The 13,828-nt window shown below is 41.1% G+C and overlaps 1 protein-coding gene across 2 annotated transcripts in view; it reads left to right on the top strand.

The window, feature by feature from the left end:
* The window catches only part of JAZF1 (JAZF zinc finger 1), a 344,718-nt gene that overhangs the window by 122,618 nt on the left and 208,272 nt on the right, over positions 1-13,828 (top strand). Inside the window, exon 2 of one of the 2 annotated variants that reach the window (XM_047097097.1) lies at positions 7,013-7,018. The exons of the other annotated variant lie outside the window; for it this stretch is intronic. Coding sequence (XP_046953053.1) covers positions 7,013-7,018 — 6 coding nt within the window. The remainder of the gene's footprint in view (positions 1-7,012; positions 7,019-13,828) is intronic. 2 annotated transcript variants of the gene reach the window in all.

Here is a 13,828-nt window from a genome sequence, read left to right as displayed (position 1 = left end):
TTTTTTAATTTAATTCAGCTTCTTCATTTAAGACCCTGATCCCAAATGGATGTGGTATGAAACTTTTAAATTTTTACTCTTGAAGATATTTGATCCTTCCCCCCCACCCCCAAATGCATTGGGCATTCAGTAATACTTAAGAGGTATTTAGTACTGTGTAACAGTGATTACAAGGGTGATTCTTTGGGGAAACTTTTTCATTTTTCGCTGCTAAGTCTCCCTTATTTTGTGTTCTTTTTTTCACCTATGTTCTTACTTTTTAAGATTAAAAAATTTTTTTTTAAGTTTCTTTGAGAGACACCGTGTGGGGGAGGGGCAGAGAGAGGAGGAGACTCTCAAGCAGGCTCTGCACTGTCAGTGCAGGGCCCATCCCGGGGCTCAACCCCCCCCCCAACTGTGAGGTTATGACCTAACCCGAAATCAAGAGTTGGTCCCTTACTGACTGAGCCACCCAGGTGCCCCTACGTATTTTATTTGTAAGTAATCCCTACACCCAATGTGGGGCTCGAACCTACAACCCTGAGATCAAGAGTCACCATCTGAGCCAGCCAGGTGCACCTTTTCACCCATGTTCTGGTTCTAGTCCCCTGAGCATTCATCTTTTTATGCCATCGTACCTGGTCTAGGATCTGACTGATAATGGACCCTCAAAGAGCATTAAATAAATGGGCAAATAACCTGTTATTTTTAAATGACTTAGTATATTAGTTGCAAGCTGTTACCCAGGGAGTGATTAGGATCTGTCAATTCCTGTCAAAATAAAATGCTTTAGCATAAGGCATGGTGTGTGATCTTCTGTGTGTTATTTTGGAATGATAAACAAAAGACCATCCCTTCTTTGTGAAAGGAAGAGAGACTAGCATTTCTGAAGAGGATGAAATCATTAATTTGACTTGATATCCTTGGGTAGGGAAGGCGCTAAGCTTGGAATTCTTTCATAGGATATAAGAAATTCCCTGTCATCATTCAAGAATTTTCAGAACATGTGAGGAGTATGGTTGGCCAACATTTTAGCTGTGACGTACATGGAAAGACCATTTTTTGCATCGAAAGAGGGAGTGGTATATGATGACAAAATAATATGAATTCTATATGAATTCCGAAATGTAGAGTCAGGTACTGTATCAGTCTGGGTCAAGCCAGGAGACAGAAACCACACTATCATTCAAATAGGGAATGAGTAAAATAAAAAATTATTGGGGTGACTGGCTGGCTCCAGTCGGTGGAGCATGTGACTCTTGATCTCAGGGTCGTGAGTTCGAGCCCCACGTCGGGCGTAGAGATTACGTTTAAAAAATCTAAAATCAAGAATTACTAAGCTAAGATAGGAGAGTAACCATAGGATGTAAAGAGAACACGAAAGGCTCCTCTGGGGCTGAAGAAGAGTACCTAAGGAGGGGCAAGCTTAGGGGGCCCCTCCCCACGACTGGGGTTCAGACCTCACCGGAAAGGGTGTGGACACAGCTCACTGGGATGGCAAGAGGTTTGCAGGCTATCTGGGCCACTGCCGTCCCACAGTTGCTGGACCAGCTGGAAACAACACTCGGGGCACAGACAAGCTGAGGCTGACGGGCCAACAGTGCAAAGGGAATTGGGGTACAGTGGGTGCCAGAACCGCAGTGTGCAGGTGTAACAGGGCCGTGGGGAGGTGGTTGCTGGGCCCAGAACAGCCCTGCATGGTCACTGAGGGGCTGCGTGCTCTGGATTTCTGGCTGGAACACAGAGGATCACCAGATGTTCTCTTATATGTGCAGCGCTAAGGGACCAAGATGCAAAAACCGTATGCCAGAGCCACTGCGGTGTCCTTGCAGCGCCCTCTACTGGCAAAGCCTAATATTGAACTCACTGTAAAGAAGAGATGCTTCGAGTCTAGTAGCTGATTATCACAGAGCAGGTGTTAAAGGGTGAACTTGGAGGTGAGCCATGATGAACTAATAACTGGCAGATTCCAGTTTAGCCCAAATTCCGGTTTAGCCAACGATGGTCTGTTTTGTGGTCAAGAATAATGATAAATCAAAAGGAGCTGATTTCCCTTTGAGGACTCATTCTGTGCTTTGTAACTGAAGAACCCATCAGTGCTGGCAGTGTAAATGGAGTACTCAATTAAAAATTGAGTCCATGACAAATTGATTTGGACGCTTTATTTTTAAAATGAGCACATACCAAAATCGAGAAATACTTGCCTTACAGAATCATCTCTCTGACTATTAGAAGATTAAAGACTGAACAGTATACGCCTTTTTACATAATTTGTACTATGTTGGCTTGTTCCATCTAAACACAGCCACTCTGGGCCTGAAAACTCTTAGGCCTCTTATTTGTGTATCTCCATCTCCTAAAACTTAGGAAGAGCCGGGGCTGATCCTATTGGACAAGCCCCAGTCCACACTCATATGAACATACTGCATAGTTGCTTACCCTTACGCCATCCATTAGACACCGTGAAATTGCTCACTGGGTTTTTTAAATGTATGCCTTTTAATTTCATTGTGCTCTCTCTTTGTCTTAAATGTCAAGAGTGGATAAGTAGAAATGTTCAGTGATGTCACTCATGATTGTATATGTATCTATGTGTACTGTGTATTTTCTTAGAAGTTTCATAAAAATGAATGCAGTGGCAAAAAATGTGAATGTGAAGTTACATTTTACAGACATTGATTTTATAAAATGGTAGTATAAAGGAATAATATTACAGAGCAGAAAGTCAGATTCTGCACTGTAAGGTGTCAGTATAGCACCAGCATCTAACTTGTAATGAAAATGATAGCAACTTTTTTTTTTTTGAGTGCTGGCTATGGCCGGGCATGTTCTAAGCGCTTTATATGTATTAACAACTCATTTAATCCTCACAAAAACCCTCATATGAGGGACGCCTGGGTGGCTCAGTCGGTTGAGCATCTGACTTCGGCTCAGGTCATGATCTCAAGGTTCGTGAGTTTGAACCCCGCATCGGGCTCTGTGCTGACCGCTCAGAGCCTGGAGCCTGCTTCAGTTTCTGTGTCACCGCCTCTCTGTCTGCCCCTCCCCTGCTCACACTCTGTCTCTCTTTCTCTCTCTCTCTCTCAAAAATAAACAAACATTTAAAAAATTAAAAAAAAAACCCTCCTATGAGGCAAGTACTTACTACCATTTTACAGGTGGGGATATGGAGACAGAGAATTGAAAACACTTCCTAAGACTACCTAGTTAATAAGTACTGTGCAGGAATTTGAACCTAGGCAGTTTGATGTCAGAGCTTTCATTCTGAACCCCTATATACCATACTGCTCACAGGATTGATGGAACGGATTGTTTTTCAGTACACTGCTGACCTGACAAGACAGGAAGAAACACTCAGATGTTTAAATACCAAGTGAAATTTGGAAACCCAGAGAGTTAAGTTGAGCATAGCAGACTGATTTACCTTAAACTTGCTCTTAGGTTTTCATAACCTCCAGGGCCACAGAAGGCAAAACCCTGAACCTACCCAAGCTGACTGAAGTAATTAGCGTAAGATCCTCCCTTTATGGAACTAGAGCCATGAAAGCTCCATTCTCTTGGTAATGGTGACCCAGGGTAACAAAAACCCAGGTTCTTCCAAGGAAACTCTTCTATCTTGAACCTGAGGACTATGTGGCAGAGCAAACATAAAATTCAGAAAATTTGGAACCTCAAGACAGTTCATGGATTTTCAGCTGGAATTCATGCTAGCTGGATGGACAGAAAAATATTACACTGATAATTAAAACGGTACTGGGTTGGTAGTCGCTCCCAGCACCTAGCAGAAGCAAAGGCAAATTCTTTGCGGAGAAACTTGCCTTAATTTGACCGTAAAGAACCCTCACAGAGTTTCTAAAATATATTAGCTCCCATTAAAAAAATCACAAAACACAAGAAAACACATCATCATGGAGTCAGCAGAATCAACCCGCAAGGACTTTAGATATTGAATTTATCAGACACGACATCTAAAATAAGTATGTTTTCGGTGTTTAAAAGTAGAAGAGATTGAAAGTGTGTCCAAGGAGCAAGACTATTACTATGACAAAATTTGAGAAAGAGGCAAATATAATTTCTCTCTCTCTCTCTCTCTCTATATATATATATAACTGAAATTGAAAGCCCAAAAGGCAGTTTAATGACAGATTAGACAGAATTGAAGAGAGAATTAATAAACTGGAAAAGATGGGGCGCCTGGGTGACTCAGTCAGTTAACCATCTGACTTCGGCTCAGGTCATGATCTTGCAGTTCGTGAGTTTGAGCCCCATATCAGGCTCTGTGCTGACAGCTCAGAGCCTGGAGCCTGCTTCAGATTCTGTGTCTCCCTCTCTCTCTGACCCTCCCCTCCTCATGCTCTGTCTCTCTCTTTCTCTCAAAAAATGAATAAACATTAGAAAAAATGTTTTAAACTGGAAAAGAAGATTGAATTAATGTTCAGAATAAAAAAAAGAGAGAAAATACAAAAGAAAGGCTAAGGAGAAGAGTGAATTTTCCAGAAATGAAAGAAGATCAGTCCACAGATTCAAGACTTCCAGCAAATTCCAAGCAAAATTAAAATTTTTTAGAAAGGTTCATATCTAGATATGACATAGTAAAACTGCACAAGGCCAAGACAATGATCTTAAGTGGTCAGAGGGAAATGATAGCTTTCAAAGGAACAGGTCAGCAATTTAACATACAGCAAGGACAGAAGCAGTAAGTAGTGGAACAGTGTCTCTTCAGTATGCTCAGAGAAAATCACAGTCAGTCTGTGATTCTGTGCCCACCTCAGTTTATTTCTCAAAACAGAGGGTGAAACGAAGCAATATTTAGATCAGTGAGAAAGGATTTGTCATCATCAGATTGTCTCACAAAAGGAGTTTCTAAAGTATGAACTTTGCAAAGAAGGAAAGAACTCTCAAAAATATCAGAATTTTAAGAAGGAACAAACAACAAAGAAAGTGGTAAATGTATGGGTAAATTGGAACCAGCATTAACTGTCTTAGGAACTTAAAAAACCAACAAAATATATGCCAACGTAGCATATCAGTCATGAAGCGATTAAACTTGTTATTTTGGAGGAAGGTAAAGAAATTGATAAGACTTGGGTTTTAAAATTTTAAGTTCAATTTAAAATTTAGATTCATTATGTAGATTTCACTATTTCTAGAATAACTGCTAAATGGTTAGAAGCAAAGTGTTTAGCCTCTAAAGCAGTGGAGGAGACAAAAAAGAAATAAAATAGTTGATCAATCCAAAGATTTTAAAAAACACAGGAATAGGTAAGACAAATAGCACAAAATAAGATGATAGAAGCAAATTCAAATATAATAGTAATTATATTAAATGTAAATGGAAAAATTATCCTAGCTAATAGATAAAGATTATTGAACTGGGTTTTTAGAAATTCTAGCAATATGCTGTTTACAAGAATCACAACTACATACATATTAAAAGTATGTAAAATTATATGCCAGACAGAGCCCTATTAAAAGAAAGGTGGCATATTAATAATAGTATTTAAGGCAAAAGTATTATTAGTGATAAGAAGGTCACAACCGGTACAATTTACCAGAAACATAAAATAATTTTAAGCTTATACACTTAATACTAAGACTTCAAAATATGGAAAGTAAAAATTATTGAAATCACAAGGAAGAATAAGACCGTCTTTTATCATAGGGAGAGATTTTTTTTTTTTTAACGTTTATTTATTTTTGAGACAGAGAGAGACAGAGCATGAACGGGGGAGGGTCAGAGAGAGGGAGACACAGAATCCGAAACAGGCTCCAGGCTCCGAGCTGTCAGCACAGAGCCCGACGCGGGGCTCGAACTCACAAATTGCGAGATCATGACCTGAGCCGAAGTCGGCCGCTTAACCGACTGAGCCACCCAGGCGCCCCAATCATAGGGAGAGATTTTAACATTCTCTCTCTCTCTCTCTCTCTGTCACTCATTGGTAGATCAAGAAGCAAAAATTGAAGAACACGATGAACACAGTATTTAGCTTGATGATGCAAAAGACGTATAAAGAGCCCTGTATCCAACATCTGAAGAATACATACTTTTAAAGGATACATAAAATATTTTAAGAAAATTGAACCATAAAGCAACTTGCAACAAATTTAAAGGACTGGCATCATACAAACCAAATAGTCTGCGATCAAATTAGAACTCAGTAATAGGGGTTGAGGGTGGGGGGGATGGGCTAAATGGGCAAGGGACATTAAAGGAAGATACTTGGGATGAGCACTGGGTGTTATAGGTAGGGGATGAATCTTGGATTCTGCTCCCGAAATCATTACTGCACTATATGCTAACTAACTTGGATGTGAATTTAAAAAAATAAATTAAAAAAAAAATAAAAGCAATTGTAATAACTGATCAAAGAGAGAAAAAAGGAACAGAGTTGAACACCAGGAAGTGAAGAAAACTATCCAGGGTAAAGTTTTCAAAAATGGCCATGTCACTAATATAGATTTTCTTTTTTTTTTTTTTTTTTTTTTTTTTTTTTTTTTTTTACAAGATACGGACTAAAATTTTACAACGGGGCATTTGCAAAGATGCATATTGTTCAGAAAGCAAGGAGGATTTAAAATCAGCAATGTTTTTGCTCTTTTGGGGAAAAATTATTGTAAATTCATTTTTTAAAATTCAAAGTATTTTAAACTATAATCATCTGTTCAATAAAATTGTTGTATTCTACACTAAAAACAATAGCAACAACAACAACAACAAAACTCAGTAACAAAAGCTAACTGGAGAAAACCTCATGTTTGGAAACTATGAAGCATGCATCCAAACACATCACAAGACAAAGCAGCCGGTACAGAAATTATAAAACATTTAGAAATAAATAATAATGAAAACATTACATGTCAAAACTTGTGGGATGCAGCCGAATGGTACTTAGAAGTGTGTTCCCTTACATGCTTACTTAGAATTGCAAAAAGGCTGGAAATCAATGAGATGAAAGCATCTGTTTTATTTTGGTCTGTTGTCCCGTTGGTAAAACTGGGAACTACATTTCCCTGAATCTCCTTCCTTATGTAGTTCCAGGTTAGTTGGCCCAAGGAAGATCTTGTACGAGACTGGGACACGGAGTGAGAGAAGCAGGGGCCTTTATTCTCCAAGGGACTTCCGCGGAGACACAGCAGTGGCCAGAGCAGGAGAGAAGATGGCAGGTTCCAACTTGTCCCCCTTCTCTTCCTGTGTGCACTCACCTCTTCTAACCCTTGGCCGGCCGCCCCCAGATTCTTCACTGTAGATTCACAGGGGATCCAGAGGCCTCGCCACGTATTTTTCCCACCATGCGTTTCCCCACATCTGCACCTGCCACGGGTGCAGAGTGAGCCTGGCCTCTGAGTTCCCTGCCCACAGACTCGGACTGGTCCTCCTACTGTGGGGCTTTGGAAAGAGCGACCACCTCCTCACTTCCCTAGCACCTTTCATACTAGTAAGGTCTAATTCCTGTAATGGATTCCTTCTTAGTGGTTCCGCTTCCCTGACTGAAGCATCCAACCTAAGTTAGGAAAAGAACTACATGCTAAACTCACAGAAAATACAAGGAAGGAGATAGTGAAATAAATCCCAGGATTAAGAGGAAATTGTTAAAAAGTGTACACTAGACAGGGTCAAGAAAGCCAACAGTTGGTTCTTTGAAGAGATTAATAGAGCTGACCATCCTCTCCCCAGATTGATCAAGGAAAACCAAAGGAGAAAAGCTACAAATAAACACAGTAAAGGAAAAACTGCCTATGGGGAGTGAGCCCAGAGATTTAAATCTAATAAAAGAATATTTTAAACAATTTTTTAAATAGGCTCTCATCTTTTTTTTTTTTTTTCTTAACATTCATTTTTGAGAGGCAGAGAGAGACGAGCACAGCAGGGGTGAGGCAGAGAGAGAGAGAGTGAAGTAGGCTCCAGGCTCTGAGCTGTCAGCACAGAGCCCGACGCGGGGCTCCAACACAAGACCGTGAGATCATGATCTGAGCCGAAGTCGGACGCTTCACTGACTGAGCCACCCAGGCGCCCCGAACAAATTTAAATCCAGTCAGTACATTTTTATTTTATTTTATTTTATTTTATTTTATTTTATTTTATTTTATTTTATTTTATTTTATTTTATTTTATTTTATTTTATTTATTTTTTATTTTATTTTATTTTAATTTTATCTTATCTTCTTTTATTCATTCGGTACATTTGAACTCTTAAGTGAAATAGACAAATCCCTAACTTACTAAAACTGACTCTGGAAGCTACAAAAAACCTGAATAGGCTGCAATGATTAAAAGTAGGAGTCCCAATCTTTTCATAGCAAACACACTAGGCCCAGATGTTTTTACGCCTAGGATGGTTAAGGAGTAAGTGAGATAATACATATCAAATGCTTTGATAATACTTGGCACCATAGTAAATGCTTATCAGTAAATTTTAGCTGTTGTCATTGTTACTGCTTACGCTCATTCACGGGGTCTCTCTTCAGCCTCTACTGAGGTCTAAAGGTAAAGTGTAAAATCTCTAAAAACCTCATAGAGGCAGGACATAGAGGTTAAAATCATGAAAACATTTTTTTCTGATGCACTTATGTGACTCAAATCTTCTTATACTACCAATTCATTTGTTTTTACCAAGCCCTGGGTCACCAGTGAAATTCAACCTGTCCCCACCCATGGCAAACCCCTCTCTGGTATACGGTAACCACTGGACTGTAAAGTTAACCTCAGGGCTCCTGGGTGGCTCAGTCGGTTGAGTGTTGAACTTCGGCTCAGGTCATGATCTCACTGTCCGTGGGTTCGAGTCCCACATTGGGCTCTGTGCTGGCAGCTCAGAGCCTGGAGCCTGCTTCGGATTCTGTGCCTCCCTCTCTCTCTGATCCTCCCCCACTCATGCTCTGTCTCTCTCCATCAGTCAAAAATGAACAAACGTTAAAAAAAAAAAAAAATTTAAAGTTAACCTCAGTGATGAGGATCACAGCGTGACGATTCATTAGGAACTAGCTTTAATCTTACGTTCTGTTGTTGAGAAATGGAGAAAAATGGCCAAATTAGTATGATTTTTCAAGTGCTCCAGAAATGAACTTACTGACTTAACATTTTAGCATGTTCTAGAATAGCCACTCAAACCTTTTGTCCCTTAAAGGCACAAAACATTTTGTATAGGTATTTATTAATAGAGGGTGGTATAGGTAGCCCCCAAGTTAGAGATGGGTGTGCCCCGAAATGTCCTTTTAGGTGGGTTCCTGAGTTATGGAGGCAAGGGGTCACAGACGTGAGAAGGGGTTTCAGGAGCCGGGGGGCGAGAATGCACACGAGGACCCGTTTGGACAAGAAAGACAGAGGGGCAGTCTGCGGCCATGCTGGTGACTGCCGGATAGTAACCTGAGCTTCATCTGAGGATAAAGCAGGGGAACTTGCTGGATTTCATGAGCTGCGTTGGTTTTTAGTTTAATCCACTAGTGTAGCCCTTGTGATATGGTGAACGTGGTTGTTACGGAGTAAAACGTTTGGAATGATTTCTTCTTTTGTGAAATTTCATGCCTGCATTCAGATAATACTTTCAGCCCGGCCTAAATAGTCTGTTTGGTCTTTTTTTTCCAAAATAGTACGAGAAAATAAGCTGCCTTTAATATGCTGTTGCCCTTTGAGGCTTGCAGTTCATTTTTATACGATAAAGGCTTGCATTCCCAGGAACCCCATCTAGCACGGAGCTGTTCTCTATTGCCCTGTACACGTGGTGTGAACCACCTCCTTTGTCTAATTAACTTGCCTCCTTTGTACTAATTCGCGCTCTTTTACGTATTTTGCGTGCTCCAGCTTTAAAAAAAATTTTTTTTTTTTTTTTGAGAAGGCTCTCTAAATCAGCCTCTCTCCACCCCCTTTATCATCTGCCCTTCCGTGACTCACTAGATATTTATGGAGTCCCCAGCTTCATTGTGGAGTCCTGGGCTGGGTGCGTCCGAGGATCCTGTAAATACTGGTAAATATTCTGTCTGCTCATAAAGAATGGGAACTAGCAGGAGAGGACAGGCCGTTACCTAACTGCCATCTCAGGGAGACGTGTACCACAGTGGGAGCACCTCGTTTCCTGAGAATTTGAAGGACGAGGATATTGAATCCAGACTGCTCTGAGCTGGGAGGCCTTGGGCAAGTTCATTAGCACCTCTGAACTGGAGTTTCCCCATCTAGATCGTGGGGCTTGTATCATACGTATTGCGAGGGTATTTTCAAGAATAGAAATGATACTTGTAAAGCACAGTGTTTGGGAAACGGGCGCTTATTCATGGAAGTTATTATTATTAAATCAGTCAACAGTTGCTGGGCACCTACTCTGTGCCAACCACTGTTCCAAGCCCATGGGATACACCAGTGGATAAAAAGAGTCCTGACTTTGTGGAGCTTATGTTCTATGTGATAAAAAGTATTAAAGCATTATTAACTAACAAATGTAAACCAACATTTGTCGCTGTTACTGTTATCCATTTGGAGGAATCTGGAAAGAAATGGATAGGATTTCAACAGCGTGAGGTGGAAACCCGGACAGGGATGGAAGCAGAGAAGGAATAACGCACTGAAGTGTGGGGTGGAGAATTGGCCGCGGATGGGCTCGGGGACAACCGTCGTGGAGTCTGTTGAGCCAGTGCGCGTGGCTGACCCGGGGTGAGGGGTGGGCATAGGTGCCGGGCTGGGGAGTTTATAGACAGTGAGCAACTGACATCAAGACAAAACAGGGATTTTTTTTTTTTTTTTCTTTAACCTGGGGTGTGATTTGACCAGGTCTGGACTTTAGGAAGTCTTGATGTGTTAGCGCCGCATAAAGGTTATTGGAAGGGAGAGAGACTGGAATTTGGAGAGGGCAGGTCATTGAAAAAGCTTAGTGAAGAAAAAAAACCCCAAAGGGAATGAATTGGTGCCACCCCTTGTTATGCATTAAGTCTATATCGGGAACTCTTGAGACGTAATTTTCAAAGCCTTATTGACATAAAATACAGAAATCCTAAGTGGACCCCACTAATTTTTACCAACACGTATTACGTGCGTACTCATGTGAATACCGTCTAGATTGAGATGTAGAACATTGTCAGCACCGATGGCAGGGACTTGCGACTCCAAATGCAGCGCGGGCACCTTTCGCTACCCGTCGCCTGTTTCAGGGAAGGACGGTGGGCAAGTCTGGGGGTAAATCCCACCTCGCGCCAGCCAGCCGTCTTTTCAGCCCTCCCGTCCATCTCCCTCCCCTTCCTTCCTGAGCAGCCAGTTGCTACATTAACCAGACAGCAGGAAGAAAGGCAGACTGTGTCTCCCAGAGTCTGTACCTCTTCCTGAGTTAACTTTTTAAGTGGGATACACGAAGCACATTTACCCTAATGGCCCCAAGCATGAGAGAATCACATTTTATACCAAGCCTTGGGTTTCCCTAAAGGGAAACAGTAGAAATATTTACAAGTAGTTTTAGTGTGGCCAGAACATACTCAAACAAACCACAAATAGAGATCCTGTCAGCTAGTGCACCAGGGGGAGGGGTCCCCGGGTCTCCGGTGTGACCAGGGGGCAGGGGGCCCGCACCTCAGTACGGTTTACCATTCTGTCTCTCAAAGTGACTGTGCAGTGTTCTCTTTACACACAGGAAGGGGCCCATTTCTGTTCCATTGCTGATTACGGCATTGCTATCTTACTAGTTAAAAAGCTTTGTATCACTTATTATATAGGACCGTGGCGTTCGGTTAAATTTTCAAGGGCAGATTCTTTAAAGTTGCATTTCTTCAGTTCCTGTAACTATTGTGTGGTCAGTTTTATGCCAAGGCACATAGGGAAGGCGTTCTAGATAAGTAGTATTGATTATCAAAGTAGTATTTTGTATATTTAAGTATATTTAGGAATATATACCCTGGGGCAGACAGTTTTTTGCAGCTTTTGTTTTCCCGTACGAATTGATTTATGGCACATTTACTTTCCAAAATGGACTTGGGAAGGGGCGCCTGGCTGGCTCCGGTGGTAGCACATGTGACTTTTGATCTCCGGATTTTGAGTTCGAGCTCCACATTGGGTGGAGAGATTACTTAAAAGTAAAATCTTTAAAAAAAAAAAAATCTGAAAATGGATTTGGGAAGGCATATATGAAAAGTCAGAGAACAGATGAAGAATTATGTTGGTTCCTCCCTTAACTGAAGAAATTGAATTTTAATCCTGGGAGGAGCTCAAACAGTGATTTTCCTTTGTCCTTTTTTATTTTTGCTTGATTCAACAGGTTAAAAACAAATGAGGGAGGGTTGGGTGGGAAAGATGGGGATGGGAGGGTCCCACAAAGCCCTCGAGAGTCTTTCCAGGTGTGGATAGATCCAGCCCGTGTCTTCTCAGCCTACTCCAGTCTTTTCCACTCTGCTCTCCTTTGCTTACAACCCGGTTGGTAGTGTAGTGAAAGGTAGAAAAGCGGTTCCCTTCCAAACTCTTATCTGTAGAAATCTGTCATTTAGGATTACAGCCCATTTTGGATCTTTGGGATACTTTTGCCGTTGATAGGAGATATGAAAGTACTGTTTTTTTTTTTGTTTTGTTTGTTTTTCTAATGTTTTATTTTTATGTTTGTTTTGAGAGAGGCAGAGAGAGACAGCGTGAGTAGGGGAGGGGCAGAGAGGGAGGGAGAGACAGAATCAGAAGCAGACTCCAGGCTCTGAGCTCCCTGTGCAGAGCCCAACACGGGGCTCGAACCCACGAACCATGAGATCATGACCCGAGCCGAAGTCTGACGCTCAACTGACTGAGCCACCCAGGCGCCCCTTGAAAGTACTGTTTTATGTACTGTTCTAGTTTGCTAGCTAGCAGAATGAACTTCTTTGATTATTTCTTGACTGTACCCCCGAAAAAGCATATTTTCCTAACTGTAATTGTCATAGTCTTAACCACATCAGTCCACTTAATTTAGAAACCTGGAGTTGAAAGCATAATGAGGATAAGATATAGTGAACTGATTCTGTCAGCAATGTGTTCTGATATCAGACAACATAATGTTTTGTAGTTTCTGGTCTACCTTTAAAAATAACTCATGTGGATTGAAGAAATAAAACCCCTAAAAGAAAACAAAGGGAAAAGCTTTAGCGCATTGGGTTTGGCAACGATGTCTTGGATATGACACCAAAGGTACAGACAACAAAAGCAAAAATAGACAAGTGGGACTCCATTAAACTTAAAAACTTCTGTACATCAAAGGAAACAATCAACAGAGTGGGATGAGAGAACATATTTGCAAATTATATATCTAATAAGGGGCTAACATCAAAAATATAAGGAACTTCTACAACTGAACAACAAAAAACCAAATAACCTGTTGGATAAAGGATCTGCATAGCCAGTTCCCCAAAGAAGATATATATATATGCTCAACATCACTAATCATGAAAGAAACGGAAATCAGAACCACAATGAGACGTCACCTAACGTGCATGAGCATGGCAACTATCAGAAAAAGAAAAGAGAAAGAAAGAGAAAGAAAGAAACAAGCATTTGGTGAGGACGTGGAAAATTGGAACCCTTGTGCATTGTTGTTGGGAATGTAAAATGGGGCAGCCATTATGGAAAATAGTATGGAGTTTCCTCAAAAACCTGAAAGAAGAATTACCACGTGATCCATCAGTTCCATTCCTGGGTGTATACCCAAAAGAATTGAAAGCTGTTGTGGTTTTTTCTTTGTTTGTTTGTTTGTTTGTTTTTATGTTTGAGGGAGAGAGAGAAAGAGTGCAAGTGGGGGAGGGGCAGAGAGAGAGAGAGATACAGAATTTGAAGCAGACTCCAGGCCCCTGAGCTGTCAGCACAGAGCGCAATGGGAGGCTCGAACCCACGAAATGTAAGATCATGACCTCAGCCAAAGTCGGA

Source organism: Lynx rufus, unplaced genomic scaffold, assembly GCF_022079265.1.
Source record: "Lynx rufus isolate CCGP_SWC_20201006 ecotype Redwood Valley unplaced genomic scaffold, mLynRuf1.p SCAF_4, whole genome shotgun sequence".
NCBI classification, from domain to species: domain Eukaryota; kingdom Metazoa; phylum Chordata; class Mammalia; order Carnivora; family Felidae; genus Lynx; species Lynx rufus.
Note: the sequence above shows the minus strand (reverse complement) of the source record. Positions and strands in the feature narration are given on the sequence as shown.